This window comes from Podarcis muralis, chromosome 1 (genome assembly GCF_964188315.1).
Source record: "Podarcis muralis chromosome 1, rPodMur119.hap1.1, whole genome shotgun sequence".
Classification (NCBI taxonomy): domain Eukaryota; kingdom Metazoa; phylum Chordata; class Lepidosauria; order Squamata; family Lacertidae; genus Podarcis; species Podarcis muralis.
The window spans coordinates 20,814,901-20,832,169 of NC_135655.1; the positions used below are offsets into that span (position 1 = coordinate 20,814,901).

At 42.4% G+C, this 17,269-nt stretch overlaps 1 protein-coding gene across 1 annotated transcript in view; it reads left to right on the forward strand.

Moving 5' to 3' along the window:
• DICER1 (dicer 1, ribonuclease III) overlaps positions 1-15,432 on the forward strand; it is a 56,077-nt gene extending 40,645 nt beyond the window's left edge. The window contains exons 25-29 of the mRNA XM_028716841.2: positions 3,457-4,342; positions 4,471-4,739; positions 5,668-5,830; positions 5,923-5,998; positions 8,467-15,432. Coding sequence (XP_028572674.2) covers positions 3,457-4,342; positions 4,471-4,739; positions 5,668-5,830; positions 5,923-5,998; positions 8,467-8,632 — 1,560 coding nt within the window. The 3' untranslated portion in view covers positions 8,633-15,432. The remainder of the gene's footprint in view (positions 1-3,456; positions 4,343-4,470; positions 4,740-5,667; positions 5,831-5,922; positions 5,999-8,466) is intronic.
• The last annotated feature ends 1,837 nt before the right edge of the window (positions 15,433-17,269 follow it).

The following is a 17,269-nucleotide window of genomic DNA, read 5'->3' on the forward strand; positions in this document are numbered from 1 at the left end:
GTAAAAATAATCAGATGTCAAATTGCTAGAAAGATTGCTAGACTTCTACTGATTCATTGGTGATATAACTTCCTGAATAATAGCCTTGTTTGTATTTTATTATTTCTTTTTCAATATTCATATAAAACAGCTCAATATGGGGGGGGGACTACAGTGGTCCTTTGCTTTATGATTAGCTTTCCTCCATAAAAAAATTCATATTTTGATTAGAAAAAGCAAATAATGCTTTATTTGAGCTCATCAGTTTTCTGAAATTCATATTTTGACTACAGAGCCACCAGAGGGCACACTGAAAGGCTGTTCAATGTTTGCACTGTGAAATATTTATTGTAGAGTAAAACATTTCAAGTATACTCCCTTCAAACAGTATTATTTTATTATACTCTTAAAATAGAATGGCTTTAATAATATAACTCGTGCACATGACATGTAATATAGTTTGTATGTTATAATCTCTTAGCAGCACGTGAGCTGTTATAGAAAGGGAGGGTACACAAATTGAGAGGGGGACGTGAAGGTGGGGGTTGCTTCTGCCAACACCATGAAACAACTTGAATGTATATGGATAGGACAAGCACTAGCACACAGAGAATCCATTACACTCTAGCTGTATAGATTGAATGCACTGATCATGGGAATTCCTCAGGAAAAAAGGGAAGAAGATGTCCTGTCCATCTGAGTCTTGTTCACTCACTCTGCAATAATAATAAAATAAAAATCTGGGAATTTTGAGATTGCCAAATCAGAAGTGTATTTCCGTGTGTGTGTGTGTGTGTGTGATGTCATCTTCGCCAATGGTAAGGGGTGATGGGAGTTGTAGTCCAACAGTATCAGGCTATGCTTGGTATATTTCAAATGTGACGATGCTAAAATTGATCCCTAACATTATTATTTTCTCTGTCACTATTTTTTACATTGGCATCTTCCTCATCCATCAAGACATAGCATCTCTTTCATAGTCACAGCCTTTTAAGGTCCTGTCAGTTTTTTGCTGCAAGATGGGAGTCATTCTGCACTTACATTAAACTTGATCGTCTTTGATTGTTTGGAAAGGCTCTTTGGAACTCTTCAGTTTTTACCTCCTGAATAGTTTGGTGTCATCCACAAACTTGACCATCTCAGCACTCACACAACTCCTCATTGCTCATGAGCATGTTAAAATAACACTAACCCTAGTAAAGATCATTGATAATCCACTGATTCCCTCCATTGTGAAAATGTTCTTTAACTAGTTACTGATCCATAAGAAAACTTGTCCTCTTGCCTCACTGTTGCAGTCACCATAGGAGCCTGTGGTGAGGGTTCCTGATCCCCAGCTGAGCCATCCCCAGTGCTCTCCCTGCTCATGGATGAGAGGGGAGAGCAGCAGGGATCCTTCATGTGGCTCTGCCAAGGATGGGGAGGGCTCCCCGTCCCCGGTGCTCTTCCCACTCGTGGGGGAGCCAGCACCGGGCTGGGGGATCCTTTAACTGCTCGGCTGAAGGGGGCAGCAACCGCACAGAGGGAGATGCAGAGGGAGGAACGGCGCCTCACCAATGCAGCTTTTTTCTCCCTCTACGCAGTATGAGGGCAGATTTATCGCTAGTGAAACCGCCACTGCTCCTGTCCTGAGTCCCTCTGCTAGCAACGCTCGCTAGAGGAAGTTGCTAGCAGAGGGACTTAGGAGCAGTGGCAGTTTCACCAGTGATATACTACTCAGTGAAGCTGACATCGTGGTCTGCTCCTCATACCAGTCCTGGTGCTGTGGTCTGAGCCTCTTTGGGCTTGCCAATCAAAAGGTCAGCGGTTTGAATCCCCGCAACGGAGTGAGCTCCCGTTGCTCTGTCCCAGCTCCTGCCAACCAGTGCAAGTAGATAAATAGGTACTGCTGTGGCAGGAAGGTAAATGTTGTTTGCCTGCGCTCTGGTTTCCGTCACAGTGTTCCATGTTGGTTTTTCTTTATCTTAAAGTGGTCAGTGATGCTACACAGGAACGGGGTTGGTTAATTGAAGCTCACAGGTGTATGTTTGCAGTTTGACCTACTTAGCTGCACACCTGTGGTCTCTTGACTTTTTGCCTAATTAGAAAGGGGAGTTACTTTCTGCACTGGATGCAGGAAGGGATGTGATAGGTTAATTGATTATTTGAAACTATTTAAGTTGATCAAAGGTTTTGTAAGTTGCTGGTGAGGACTGGTGATGGCTTGCAGCTTTTGATTGTTACATTTTCGAAAATAAAAACAAGCAAAGCTATTGCGGACAGCCTTTTATTTCTATGCTCCAGTCGCTGCGCACACTGTGTTGACAAAAAAGTCCAATATTCCTTTGCGCCAGTAGCAGTTTAGTCATGCTAGCCACATGACAAACACCGGCTCCCTCGCCATGAAAGTGAGATGAGCGCTGCAACCCCATATTCGCCTTTGTCTGGACTTAACTGTCCAGGGGTCCTTTACCTTTACCTTTTATTGATATGTTGCCCAGGCCTATTGCTCAGGTCACCTAACCATTCAAAGCAGATTTGGGAGGCACACAAGGGACTGCAGGGGTGAGAAAACCCAATGTTCAATTGTCCATTCATATTACTGATGAACAGGCACAATTGGATGTCCCTCATTGTCTCTTTCTCTGTTGTAAAAACAAGAGAGCAATGGAAAGGAAATGGCTTGATTGTATCAATGTGGCTTGTTTCTGCTTGGATGTATTTCCGCCTTAGCTTCGTTTACTTTGCAGATTTGAATACAGTATCATTCTTGTCGTAAATCATAATTGAAAAACAATGTGTTGGCAGAATATCCAAAATGTTATGTATTAAAACTAAAAAAAAAAAAAAATTGTTGTGATCCCCCCGCCCCAAATATAATACGTATCTGAAAGCTAAAACTTTCTTTAAGCCTATGGCATTTACCAAGCTATCAAATTCCTAGCATGGTGTTTCAGTACTATCCGAGTAATTGTTTACATCAATGTCAACCCCTGCTTAAAATATTTGGTCTACAGCTCTTGCATCTGTTTATAGATATAATTTAACAATAGTCTAAACTGGTTTCATTCATGCTGAGCAAATCGGCTTCTCACTGATTTGCAAAAAGCTCTATTTACTAAAGTGAGAAATTGACATTTTTCTGCTTAAGCACAATATAATTGCAGTAGTCCAAGATAATAGAGATTTCTGTTTTCTCTGTAGTTTTGCTGTGCTACATTCTGAGACAAATTTTCCAAAAAGGACTGAAACCACTGTAGAACAGTGTCTCCCAATGCCTAGCATTGTTTCTAGGTGGTTCAGGCATCTATAGTTCTTGGACAGCATAAATAATAATGTATTTAGATCTAATGTAGGAGAGAAAGAAAGAAAGAAAGAAAGAGAGAGAGAGAAATGCATAGTTAATACTGTCCATAACCATTTTATTGTGATGCTGTGGAATTATTTTTGTAATTAAACTAAGTGGCCCTTCCTGTTTTATTTTTTTCCTACTTTCAGACAAAAGAGGGATTGATGTCTAATGGAAAACTTGATGATGATTATGATGATGACGATGACGACGACGACTTAATGTGGCGAGTACCCAAGGAGGAAGCTGACTTTGAGGATGACTTTATGGAATACGATCAGGAGCATATCAAATTCATTGACAATATGTTAATGGGTTCTGGAGCATTTGTGAAGAAAATATCCCTTTCCCCATTTTCACCCACTGATAACAGTTATGAATGGAAAGCACCCAAAAAATCAACCTTGACTAATGTCCAGTTTGCATCAGATTTTGATGATTTTGATTACAGCTCCTGGGATGCAATGTGCTATCTAGACCCTAGCAAGGCTGTTGAAGAGGATGACTTTGTAGTGGGTTTCTGGAATCCATCAGAGGAAAATTGTGGTATTGATGCTGGAAAACAGTCTATCTCCTATGACTTACATACAGAACAATGCATTGCTGACAAAAGCATTGCAGACTGTGTGGAAGCCCTTCTGGGCTGCTATCTGACCAGCTGCGGTGAAAGAGCTGCCCAGCTTTTCCTCTGTTCACTGGGGCTAAAAGTGCTTCCGGTTATTAAGAAAACTGATTGGGAGAGTGCTCTGTATTCCTACAGAGAGCATTTTAACCACCAGCAGAAATATTCTTCAGCAATCTGTGTTTCTGCCTCTCTAGCCAATCAAGAGTCTTCTCTGTATAAAGACTTGATGTATGGCTGTTTAAAGATTCCTCCAAGATGTATGTTTGATCATCCAGATGCTGAGCGAACCTTACATCACCTTATATCTGGCTTTGAAAACTTCGAGAAGAAAATTAGCTACAGTTTTAAGAATAAGGCTTATCTACTTCAGGCATTTACTCATGCCTCCTATCATTACAACACCATTACTGGTAAGTCATGTGAAAAATCCCCTTTTTGCATTAAGCTTACATGCCTGAAGAGAGGCAGATTATTTGGGAGGATTGTTAATTATATTGCTATCTATTTCTTGCCAATCCCTCAACCCTTGTGTGTTAAGATTGTTACCAGCGGTTGGAATTCCTGGGAGATGCAATTTTGGACTACCTCATAACCAAGCACCTTTACGAAGACCCACGGCAGCACTCTCCTGGAGTTCTAACAGACCTGCGATCTGCCCTTGTTAACAACACCATCTTTGCCTCATTGGCTGTAAAGTACGATTACCACAAATACTTCAAAGCTGTCTCTCCCGAGCTGTTTCATGTTATTGATGACTTTGTGCAGTTTCAGATGGAAAAAAATGAAATGCAAGGAATGGATTCCGAGGTTAGTGGCGCCGGAAAATCATTTGCGTGTGTTGAAGCTCATTTTAGTGTGAGTTTATATTGAAGAATTTAAACATCTAGCACAACATGGCAAGATCAAGTAGAGGCTTTCTACTGAATAGGGCATTGTGAACAGCAACTAGTTATTGGATTCTGGCTGCATTCTGAATTTCATCCTTGTCTGTGCCGCATACAAGCAAGGACTTTTGTCACACTACTTCAGAATTATTGTGAACTACTGACCCTATGACCAGGGCTGTGTGTTGCATTTGTATTTATTTTTTAAATTAATAATAATAATAATAAATTTTATTTATATCCCGCCCTCCCCAGCCGAAGCCGGGCTCAGGGCGGCTAACAACAATAAAACAGTACAAAAGTACAGCATAAACAACATTCTAAAATCATTCATTATAAAAATTAATTATTATTATATAAAAATTAAACTTTGTAGCCAAGTAATTCAAATTCTGTGCCAATAAAAACAGTGTTCTGAGACCAGTATAAATTACTTAAATGGAGCATATTTACACCATTTCTCTTTTGCATAATGCTACAATTTTGCATATAATTCTTGGAGGTTTATTTAGTTGGGAGTGGGGGACACTGAAGCCTGTTCCCAGTCACTGATATCTTAGTCACCCTCTTGCTTCTCAGACTTCAACAGGCATCGCTCAAACATTTCTTCACAGCTGTAAGAACAGAAAACTTTTAAGAAAAAGAAGGCTGATCTCAAGGAACTTGAATAGCACACAGGAGGAGGACTAGATATCGAAGCTAGCTTAATACCAGTTTAATGTCAGGCTTTTGTTTAATCCATTCTTGCTCGTCTAGAAGTTGGAAATTTGCAGTTCTGAGTGAATAAATCCTTTATAATTGAAAATTTGCAACAATTTTGTAACACAGTTTTGTTTTGGTATTTGCTTTAGCTCCGAAGATCTGAAGAAGATGAAGAAAAAGAGGAGGACATAGAAGTACCAAAGGCCATGGGGGATATATTTGAGTCACTCGCTGGTGCCATTTACATGGATAGTGGAATGTCTCTTGAAATGGTTTGGCAAGTGTACTATCCAATGATGAGGCCATTAATAGGTAACATTGGAGCTCTCAGAAGAAATGTTCAGTAATTCATTGTTTCTCATTAAGAGGGTTTACAAACATGGTGTTGTTGTTTTTAATCACAGAGAAATTCTCTGCAAATGTGCCCCGTTCCCCAGTACGAGAGCTGCTGGAAATGGAGCCAGAGACAGCTAAATTTAGGTAAGAATCAATCTGCTTAATATTTCTGTAAAATATTCCTGGTTATGCACCTTGCAATGGATTATAATTGTGTTTTACTGTATAATAGGAATTATATTTGTATTATTTTTTAAAAAACCTGTATTTTAAAATTGCTGCATTTTTAAATTGTTTGTGACCTTATATTGAAGGACAGGTAAGAAATTGAGTTACCGTATTTTTCGTTCTATAGGACGCACATTTTCCCCTCCAAAAATTAAGGGGAAATGTGTGTGCGTCCTATAGAGCGAATGCAGGCTGCGCCGCTAAGCCCAAAGGCAGAACAGGAAGACAGAGCACTGCGGAGTGCTCCTTCTCGCTGCTCTAGCTTGGGGACGGCTGCGCGCAAACCTCTCCAGGGCAGCGGGGTGCCTTCACCCCGCTGTCCTGCAGAGGCTAGCAAGGCTGTTCCCAAGCCAGAACAGCGAGACGGAGGGCTCCGTCTCGCTGCTCTAGCTTGGGGACGGCTGCGCGCAAACCTCTCCAGGGCAGCGGGGTGCCTTCACCCCGCTGTCCTGCAGAGGCTAGCAAGGCTGTTCCCAAGCCAGAACAGCGAGACGGAGGGCTCCGTCTCGCTGCTCTAGCTTGGGGACGGCTGCGCGCAAACCTCTCCAGGGCAGCGGGTGCCTTCACCCCGCTGTCCTGCAGAGGCTAGCAAGGCTGTTCCCAAGCCAGAACAGCGAGACGGAGGGCTCCGTCTCGCTGCTCTAGCTTGGGGACGGCTGCCCGCAAACCTCTCCAGGGCAGCGGGATGCCTTCACCCCGCTGTCCTGCAGAAGCTAGCAAGGCTGTTCCCAAGCCAGAACAGCGAGACGGAGGGCTCAGTCTCGCTGCTCTAGCTTGGGGACGGCTGCGCGCAAACCTCTCCAGGGCAGCGGGGTGCCTTCACCCCGCTGTCCTGCAGAAGCTAGCAAGGCTGTTCCCAAGCCAGAAAAGCAAGACGGAGGGCTCCGTCTCGCTGCTCTAGCTTGGGGACGGCTGCGCGCAAACCTCTCCAGGGCAGCGGGGTGCCTTCACCCCGCTGTCCTGCAGAAGCTAGCAAGGCTGTTCCCAAGCCAGAAAAGCGAGACGGAGGGCTCCGTCTCGCTGCTCTAGCTTGGGGACGGCTGCGCGCAAACCTCTCCAGGGCAGCGGGTGCCTTCACCCCGCTGTCCTGCAGAGGCTAGCAAGGCTGTTCCCAAGCCAGAACAGCGAGACGGAGGGCTCCGTCTCGCTGCTCTAGCTTGGGGACGGCTGCCCGCAAACCTCTCCAGGGCAGCGGGTGCCTTCACCCCGCTGTCCTGCAGAGGCTAGCAAGGCTGTTCCCAAGCCAGAACAGCGAGACGGAGGGCTCCGTCTCGCTGCTCTAGCTTGGGGACGGCTGCGCGCAAACCTCTGCAGGGCAGCGGGGTGAAGGCACCCCGCTGTCCTGCAGAGGCTAGCAAGGCTGTTCCCAAGCCAGAACAGCGAGACGGAGGGCTCCGTCTCGCTGCTCTAGCTTGGGGACGGCTGCGCGCAAACCTCTCCAGGGCAGCAGGGTGCCTTCACCCCGCTGTCCTGCAGAAGCTAGCAAGGCTGTTCCCAAGCCAGAACAGCCAGACGGAGGGCTCCGTCTCACTGCTCTAGCTTGGGGACGGCTGCGCGCAAACCTCTCCAGGGCAGCGGGGCGCTGCGCTCCAAAGGCTTCAGAGATCTTTGAGGCTGGCGGTGGGGGAAAGCAGCGCTTCCCACCACCGCCAGCCCCACAAGCTCTGGTGAATGTACCTTGAACGCACCTTGTTTTAGAGGGGAAGAACAAGAAAAAATTTTTTCCCCTGTTCTCCCCCTCCTATGGTCTGGTGCGTCCTATGGTCCGGTGCGTCCAATGGAGCGAAAAATACGGTAATAGTAATATGTGGTGTCTAGCTAAACAGCTCTGCTGGCACAAGCTTCCCCCCCCCCCCAACAGTGGATCTCCTCCTCTTGCTGTACACCCCTTTAATATGTTCTAGGGTTTCCTCCAGTACTTTGGAGCAGATTTAGGGACCGGAGGGGAGAAGGAGGGGGATGTTCTGCTGCACAGTTAGAAGTGCGTCTGCTAGTAGAACCGCTTAGTTGGATGCCACCCAGTGTCCTTGTAATCATTTTAATGACATACTCTTCTGGAAAATAAATCTCAAAACTGAGGAAAAACAGTAACGAACTTCCAACTACACTTTTGCTCCCATTTGAAGTAAGTGAAGGGCTTTTGTTTCCTCCCACTGGATGCATGTCTGTATATGTACACAATGTCTTTATACTTCATGCATCCCTGCAGCAGGCTGTTGCTTCTACAAAAGCTCATGTTGCAATAAATTGTGTTTCACGGGACCGTACACTGTTTCAGATTAACATGGTTATTCTTCCGGAATTGATTCCACTTTGAGTATCTTTGTTTTAATTGGCATATGTGTTTATTTCCGTTTTTCCTGCTTCCCCCTCCACTCACGCAGTCCTGCGGAAAGAACCTACGATGGAAAGGTCAGAGTAACTGTGGAAGTTGTAGGAAAGGGAAAGTTCAAAGGTGTTGGAAGAAGCTATCGGATCGCCAAATCTGCTGCAGCAAGAAGAGCTCTACGAAGCCTCAAAGCAAATCAACCTCAGGTTCCAAATAGCTGAGACACCTCTTAAAAACAACAACAACCACACACTCAATAGAGAAATTTAAAAGATATATGTTGAGAGGAACAAACTGAAGACAGCATTTAAAGTTTGATAACAAATAGCTAACAACATTTAACATGTACACATAATTTTGGAACGAAATGTAGTTATAGGGTTTTTTTGCGCAAACACAATCTTGTCTTCTTTCCTCACTTCTGCTTTGTTTAATCACAAGAGTGCTTTAATGATGACATTTAGCAAGTGTTCAAAATAATTGTTGTCAGGTATCTTTGGTTTACTTTGTCAGTACAGCTTTGCTTAGTGTTTAAAGGCCAGGGAGCTTATGCCTATTGCAGTTACTAGATTTATATATATATGTATATATATATAGTAATCTTGAAATTCCTCAAATCTGTGCACTAGTGCCAGTCACGAAGCAGTTTATAAACTGCACCGGATGATTTGGTGTAAGGATTAAGTGTGCCAGTATTGTCCTTGTTCTTTCCATGCCATCTTTGCATTAAGATGGCATTCCCAATCATTATTGCACTTGTTTGTTAGGGACAGGTTTAAATTGAAATGTCTGGCATCAGATAGATTTTAAAACTGATGCTGCATAGTCTTGCATCAAAAGGTTCTTGCCTTAAAAGTACATAAGCCCTCACTAATGCAACCTTTCATTTCTGAACTCCTTGGAGCAATCTGTATTACATTCCCTTCATTTTTAGAACGCATTTTACAATGATGAAGCTCCATATTTACAGTACAACATGTTAGTTTAGCTGTGACCTAACTTATTACAGGACTGTAATAGAAATTGTATTCATATATATGTAGTGAGGTTATTTTTTAACAATTCAGAGGAAATGGTTAGTACAGATCTTATTTGTTATTGCAAACAGAAAAGTCTCTCGCTGATTTCCATTGTTACAGAAACCGAGACTGAGCACAGTCCATCACTCTTGTGGAACCTCCTTTCCCTTCAAGGGACTTGTGCAAGAGATTTTCTTGGTGGATTGCAGGCATTGCTTCCAGTATTGGAACTTTGTAATAATAGCTAACTGCACAGTGCAAACTGTTGCTTTAAAAAGAATTTTTGACATATCGCACCTAAAATATGCTGCAGATTTTATATTGGATACATATTTAACAAACGGAGCACCTTTACACCTTTAAGAGCGATTTCCACGTAAATTTCTTACTGTACTTTTCAGAATTGCATGCATATTTCACCTACCAAAGCTGTGCTGTTAAATGCCATGGAAGTTGTTGTGTGAGAGAAATTGCCATACTTTTGATACATCTGTGATTTAGGTCCTTTACCTTAGAATAACTAGCTCATTATTGTTGTTTCAGTTGATATGAAAGCATACTTTTAAGGCTATGCCTAAGTTTCTTTAGATATTTGTAGGCACCCTTCACTTAAATACCTCAGTTCTTCTTTGTTCTTTTTGTGTCTTTTTTCCCTTTTGCATGCATTTTTGTTTGTTTTTGGTGCTATGTGTATGTATTATGCTTGAAATTTTAATTTTTGCACTGTAACTATAATACCTCTTAATTTTACCTTGTTTAAAAAGCTGTGGGTCGTCTTGCACTCCCACCAATATCAATAGAGGTTTGCTGCAATTGTACCCCATTAATTATGCTTGAAGTTTGAGAGAGCTGAGCAAGTTTTTTTTAATGTTTTCCAGCACAGTGGTCTGCTCTTGATGCTGTTTTATGTGTTAAATTACAGATAATACTGTGTTCTGTGTTAAAGACAGCCCCCTTCCTCACACATGTGCATTCAAAATTTAGAGGGGAAAACATCTGGCTTACCTTTCTAAAAGAGAAGGATCATACCTTAGTGGCAGAAGACATTCAACTTTTTCTGAAATACAGAATTTAGTTTAACAAATCTTTCCAACGATGACAGTGAAATGAAATATTTTTGTGTGACTTCAGTCACAGTGAGCAAGTAAAATGTCATGGAAGGATTAAAAGACAAGCTCATGTGCAGGGATGAACTACACACATGGCTCAAAAGTTTCTTTGTTTTTTGCTGCAGACACCCCACCCCTACCCCCCACCCCCCTGGATGAGGAAGCAAGCCTCATTTTCAGTTTGGAAAATGACCGTTCTTCCATGCTGGCACACTGGATCCAGGTAGGTTAGTGCTGCCTAGAGCTCGAAGACGGGAATGTCATTAGAGTCACAGGATGTTTTAACTGTTCCTGGAATCGGTCTTCAAATACGTTCCTCGAGAGCAGCAGCTTTAGGAAGGTTTCTGATTTCTCCTCTGCTTCAGGCTCGCATTTTCTACTTTCACCTGCTTATTTCTTTACTTGCTCTTTTTGTACTGTGTACTTGGCCAGGATCCTTCTAATTTCCTTTCTTCTTGCATGCTTTGATCTGTTTGTATTTTTCACTGATTGCTTTTTGTGTTCCATGGGGGATTTCCCCATCTACCCAAGTCCTAGTCAGAGTTCAGCATCCTCCTGCTTTTTAGCTCACCATGGCTACCTCAGATAGCTTTATTTTTCTCTTACAATTTGTGTTGTCTCTGTGTGTGAGAGGTTTGGTTGTTGTTAAAATCATTTTTATTCCGAAAAAAAATATCTTCTGCAATGGATTCTACCCCTCCCACTGTTGATTTTCCCAGGTTTTCCCTCTCTGATTAAACTCCCTAGCTGTTGAGAATCAAATAATTTTCCCTATTCATGCAGCTACAATTAACTAACGACATGCAATTTTTGTTAGCAGAAATTGCAAATTTCTTTTCCCCCAACTTAACCTATTCAGCAGCAGCCTACTGCAGCACCTGTTGCACAACAGCCAGGGCCTGGGCCTGCTCTGCTTGTGCCACTGCGGCCTGCCTTTGTATGTCATGACTACTCTGATTTGCACTCAAGTCTCCGTATGAATGAATCAAAAGCAGTGTTGGGCAAAGTTATGGGAAGCAGGTCCACTGTGTCCAAATGTTGGGCATTCAAGTATTTTCTGGAGCCTTGCAAGACACTCAAGTCTCTGTACTGACAAGACTAGTGGCTTCATTGGCCAAACATTTGTGCACCTTCCCAGACACGTGGATCCCTTCTTCATCCTAAAAGCCAACTTGACCTTCCACTGATACCAAGAGGTCATTCTGCCTACTTTCTGCAGCTCCCCACTCCACCCCACTGAGAAAGTGTGGCACTCCCTAAGATGCCTTAAAGCGCTACATCTCTAGGACTCAAACATAAAAAGATTCCTTGTTGTTATCTTTTCTGCCCTCAACCCGGGCAAAGCAGATTAAGGCTGGCATTTCCCTGGCTTGTGACTTCCTAAAGTTGCCCACCACAACAAATTTACCGCTCGCTCCAGCAGCATTTTTCAACCAACACACCTCTTTAGGAGGTATGCCAGGGAGCTACAGGGTCATTTGTTGTTATAAGGTAGACCTGTTTGCTTCAGCTGAAGTGGCCTTTGGAAGATGAGTCTTACAAAGTGTGCTTCCTCCACCCTAGGCAGCCACCAATAACCCTATTGATATTGGTCAGCTTTCAAACATCCCATCTGGGTCCAGTATGCCAGTACAGGAGAGGGGTCTGTTAAGCTCACCTGAAGGGTGTTTGTCCTCCTGGCACCCAGGGCCACATCTTACTTTTTCCATGAATGGCTGCCTACAGATCAAACTTTTGGGGAGTGATTATATGCACACGCAGAGATGTTTAACTGAGTTCAACCTGTCTGCACGTGGTATGCGTGGTATTCTGTCTGTCTCTTCTTCTTAGCTTGGCAAAACTGTACCTGGAGACTGCTCACAGGAACACAGAGGTTAAAACTTCCCGTGAACCTATTGATATTCCTGCCTTTGACTTCTAGGCAGCACTAACCTACCTGGGTCCAGGATGGCACAGAGAAACACCCTTCAGGTGATTCCAGCTGATTCCAGTGGGCCCTTTTCAGCTTCAGTATGAGCAGCTGCTGTGAAAATGTCTGTGAAAATGCCCATTACATGCATAGTATTCCCGAAATTTAGCTTTGTATTGTGACATTTGTTACAACGTTTAGGTAAAGCTGTAGTCCTCAAACCACTAATCTGAGGTGCTGTAAAAGTATTCTTACAAACAGAGTTTAACAAGACTTTTCAGTGGTAAGTGGATTGAGGATTACCATCTAAATTCTATTCATGCATAGGTAGTTTATGAATAAACACTGTTAAATCTACAATTGCAGCCCACAGCAAGGATTTTGCAGCTCTAGTAAATAATAGCTACTAATGTTGATAGTTTTCTTTGCTGATGCCCAGATCAGCATTTAAAAGCTCGCAAGTTTCTGTAATTCAAAAAAAGGGCATGTATTATCCCAATCAAATATATAAGCTTTGGTTTTTCTTTTCTTTTTGTGAAATGCCATATGTAAAATCAAAACCAATCTCATGAGACTGAAAGATAGTAAATGCTTCACATAAATGTTTCATACTTGGATAATTTCAAAGGTTAAGAGTGTAGCCTGATGGCAATAGGAATAATTACACTCTCTAATCAGAAGTATTCAATGCCTCCCTGTTGAAGAAAGCTAATGAACTGAAACTGAAAATATTGAGTAGGGGCCAATGGTAAATGTAGGTCCTGCTGCTGTTTGTGTGTGTGCGTGTTTAATGCAACAACCTTTTTGCTGTATGATTTAATTCAAATATTACATAATGCTGTTAGAATGCAAAAACACACTAGTTTCCATGCTGTGCAACTGCATTACCCACGTCCCCTTTTTAGTACAGTTGGAGTATTGGAAAATGTATGCTATTTAGACCTAAATCTCACCCTTTGAAGGTTGGGATCAAAATCCCTTGACATGCTACAAGCATGAGAGGAAATGGACTGTTGCAAGCCTGTCTTCACAATGTATCACACAGACTCCTCATGTAGACAGCAGAGGGGTTAATTGGCATGAACCTAATTTTGGATTTGTGTGTGTGTTTGTGTGTTCTGTTACACTGTATACTTAAAACAGTCCTCCTAACTATGCTGCATTTTTATTTTTGTTATGGCTTTGTTTTGTGCTGTTCTGTTCATGTAGCACAAATAAGCATTGCACTTGGTACCGTGCTTTACCTCATTTCAAGGAGAAAGATACTTAATTAGAGGAATTAATGTGGTTTGGGCCTTGCTGCTGCTTTGATTTACTGAATTTGAAAAAAGATGATTAGAATACCTGCAATGTGTCACTTAAATTGCACAACTGAAATAGGCTGTTTGTTGGTTTTTTGTCTGTAACTTTTTCTATATTTTAAGGAAGAAAGACTTTGGTCTAGGATCCAGAGAGCCCCTTGCATGACTGGAAGGTGCTTCTGCAAGTGGGAAGGGAGGGGTATTCTCCAATTTCCAATGAGTCTTCTCTCCCAGATGCAGCTACCCACACCTCATCCTATTTCCTTCTGGAGATCCACTAACCCAGACATGGGGAATCTATGACCTTTGGATGTTGCTGGGTTACAATTCCCATTATCTTTGACCATTGGTCATGCAGGCTGGGGCTGATTGGAGTTGTAGTTCAGGAACATTTGGCTGGCCACCAGTCCCTGTCCCTCCCCTATCTTTTCAGTGGATGCAAAGGGCTGCAAAAAGGAGGCGTGAGATCCACACTGCACAAGCAGAACACTGCCCAGGGACTCCTGGGGTCCCAGCAGTGTCTTTTTTTGCCATCCTTTTACTGTCTTGTGAAACGGTTAACATTTAAAATGGACTCTTTCCAGCCCCCTTCCCTTGCCCTGCCTTGCTGTAAATTCACTGAGCATGCATACATAACAGTCAATAAGATTTCTCCTTCGTTTTGAATACAAAGGGATCTATCTGTAGGTATCATCTGGTCAAGTGCAGAATTTTTAACCAGATTGAACTGTGAGAAGTCCTGTAAGGGGTAAGACTACATCTGCAAGTGGCATAAACTGGCATTCCCCAAAGTCACAGCCTTTTCTAACGGAAAAAAAAAAGTTATTTGACAATATTTGAGCCATGCGCTGTTCTACCTTCCTCATTGAATGTAATGGAATTAGTTGTGTGTGAGTAATTAAAGAGACTGAACCTAGAGCAACGTTACACTATTAATGGCAAATATTTTCACTTTCAGTGAAGCGAAGATGTGTTAATATTTATAAGACTGTGTCTTTAAATCCTTAAGACTTTACAACCATGAAATGTAACTGAAACCTACATTTTCACCAGCAGAAGTCTGATAACAGATATCCATAAAGTCAGGTAGAATACAAAGGGTTGGATCTAGACTAAGCGAGTTGAACTTAGTTCCTATAGATATCAGTGGGACTTACGACTAGCTTGATCCATTGCTTTCAGTGGAACTTAAGTTCAACTATCTTAGTTTTGATCCAGCCCAAAACTGTTAATTGCAACTTCATGCAAGAGTAACTCAACATTAATCTCTCAGTTTTATTTCCTAAGTCCTTTTATAGCTTCCCCACTTGCATATGTTTAATTTGGATAACCACAGACTGTTTAAATTGATATGATTGATGCACTCAGTTTTACTACAGCAGCAAGTTATCTAGAGAAACAGAAGTTGAACAAGCATTGAAAATTGCAGGCTTTTTTATTGTAAATAGTTTGACTGTAAAGATGGTTAAAATCAAGTAGAATGAATAACATAATTTGATGGACAATAAAATATTTCCCATCACATGCTGCAGCTGTCTAAGGGACATAAAATGTAATTCATTCATACTGTAATCATGCTGCAGAAATTTGCAGTCTGCACCTTATGGATCACAATTACCTTTAATAGATTTTTTTGTAATAATTGTAGCTGAATATATCTCCAATAAAGTTATGGTCTGTTCATTTTTGTGTTTACTGTTTTCCTTAAAGCCTTATGTAATGCATGTAAATGTAGAAGTCTTAGTATTAACATGAATATTGATCACGTTTTACCTTGCCCTTCAAATAGCCTGGGGCAGTGTACATAATTCTCTGCCTCCTCCATTTTATCTGCACAATACACTTGAGAGATTGGTTAGACTGACAGCTAATGACTGTACTGAGGCCATCCAGTTATTTCCTAAGCATGGCTGAATGGGGTGAGGTTGGTCCTTTCACTACAATTTCGGGGGGGGGGGAGTTGTAAATGTATGAAAACTCACAACAGTGACTAGGATATCATATAAGTGACTGCATTTCTTGGTTTCAAACCAGTTTGGGAGGGGGGATATCTATTTTCAAATATTCACAAAATGTATTTGGAATCGTAACTTGATACTCAGATCTTATGGAGTCATATACAGTGGTGCCCCGCAAGACGAATGCCTCGCAAGACGGAAAACCCACTAGACGAAAGGGTTTTCCGTTTTGGAGGTGCTTCGCAAGACGAATTTCCTATGGGCTTGCTTCGCAAGACGAAAATGTCTTGCGAGTTCCTGCAGGGTTTCCCCCCCCCCTTTTTCCCAAGCCGCTAAGCCGCTTATCAGCTGATCCGCTAAGCCGCTTAACAGCTGATCCGCTAAGCCGCTTAACAGCTGATCCGCTAAACCGCTTATCAGCTGATCCGCTAAGCCCGCTAAGCTGCTAATAGCGCTAATCCGCTAAGCCGCTAATGGGCTTGCTTCGCAAGACGAAAAAACCGCAAGACGAAGAGACTCGCAGAACGGATTCTTTTCGTCTTGCGAGGCACCACTGTACTTTAAAAACAACAGCACTCTAGATAACTGTCTTCATTGCACTTGAGCATTAGTAGTGTGGAAGTGCAGAACTAGAAGCTGAGTGATCAAGGTTGCCTTACTGCTCTTTCCAAAACTGCACGTTAAATTAATGGGCTCTTACCCAGTAGATAATAGCGAGAATAAGAGGAAAATGCCATCAGTGAGCTAATCTTACTGACTTGTGATTTCCAGCAGCTCCAACCCTGGTGATGGAATGTAGCGCACATGGCTAGTAGTTTTTGATAGCCTTCTTGTTGTTTAGTCATGTCCGACTCTTCGTGACCCCATGGACCAGAGCAGCCTTATTTTCCTTGAATTTCTCTAATCTTTTAAAGCTATCCAATTTTAGCTATGCACTGTGTGAAGAACTTTCTTTTGTATTCGTAGTGAGACTGAGATTTCCATGAATGGATCCCCGGATTGTGGCCATAGAAGCAAAATTGTGTGTGATCAAATCTAGCTTTGAGAGGTCTAATCACGTGCTTGAGGGGCAGAACCACTGTTCTCTGCTCCTTCCCCACTCCTCTGTCAAAGTTGACTTGACATCCATTTATTCAGCACGAGAGATTCTCCTGCCCAGCAACACTTGCACAGCTTTTTATGGTGTGAGAGCATCTGGGGGCTGGGGCCTTGGTTGTAAAATGCCGACCTGAGATTTGCTGCTTTAAAATAGAAACTGCAAGTTTAAAAGCCGGGGGAGATTGGAGGGGAGAGAGAATAAGACTTCTGCAGAATTTCTCCACACAGCCTTCTAATTCATTACATTAAGGTTCATTATATACTGTTAGTGAACAAATCCCAGTGAAAATATTTTAAGGTCTAATCATGCTGCATGAATCCAGCATCAATTCTTGCCATAAGCTGTCATAAAACTACTTTTTGTGTGAGAAAGAACTGTAAAAGCAATTCATAAACACTCTTCATAACCAATCTCTGCAGTAACTCAATGGAGTCGCAACTGCCTATTCAAAATTCACAAAGTC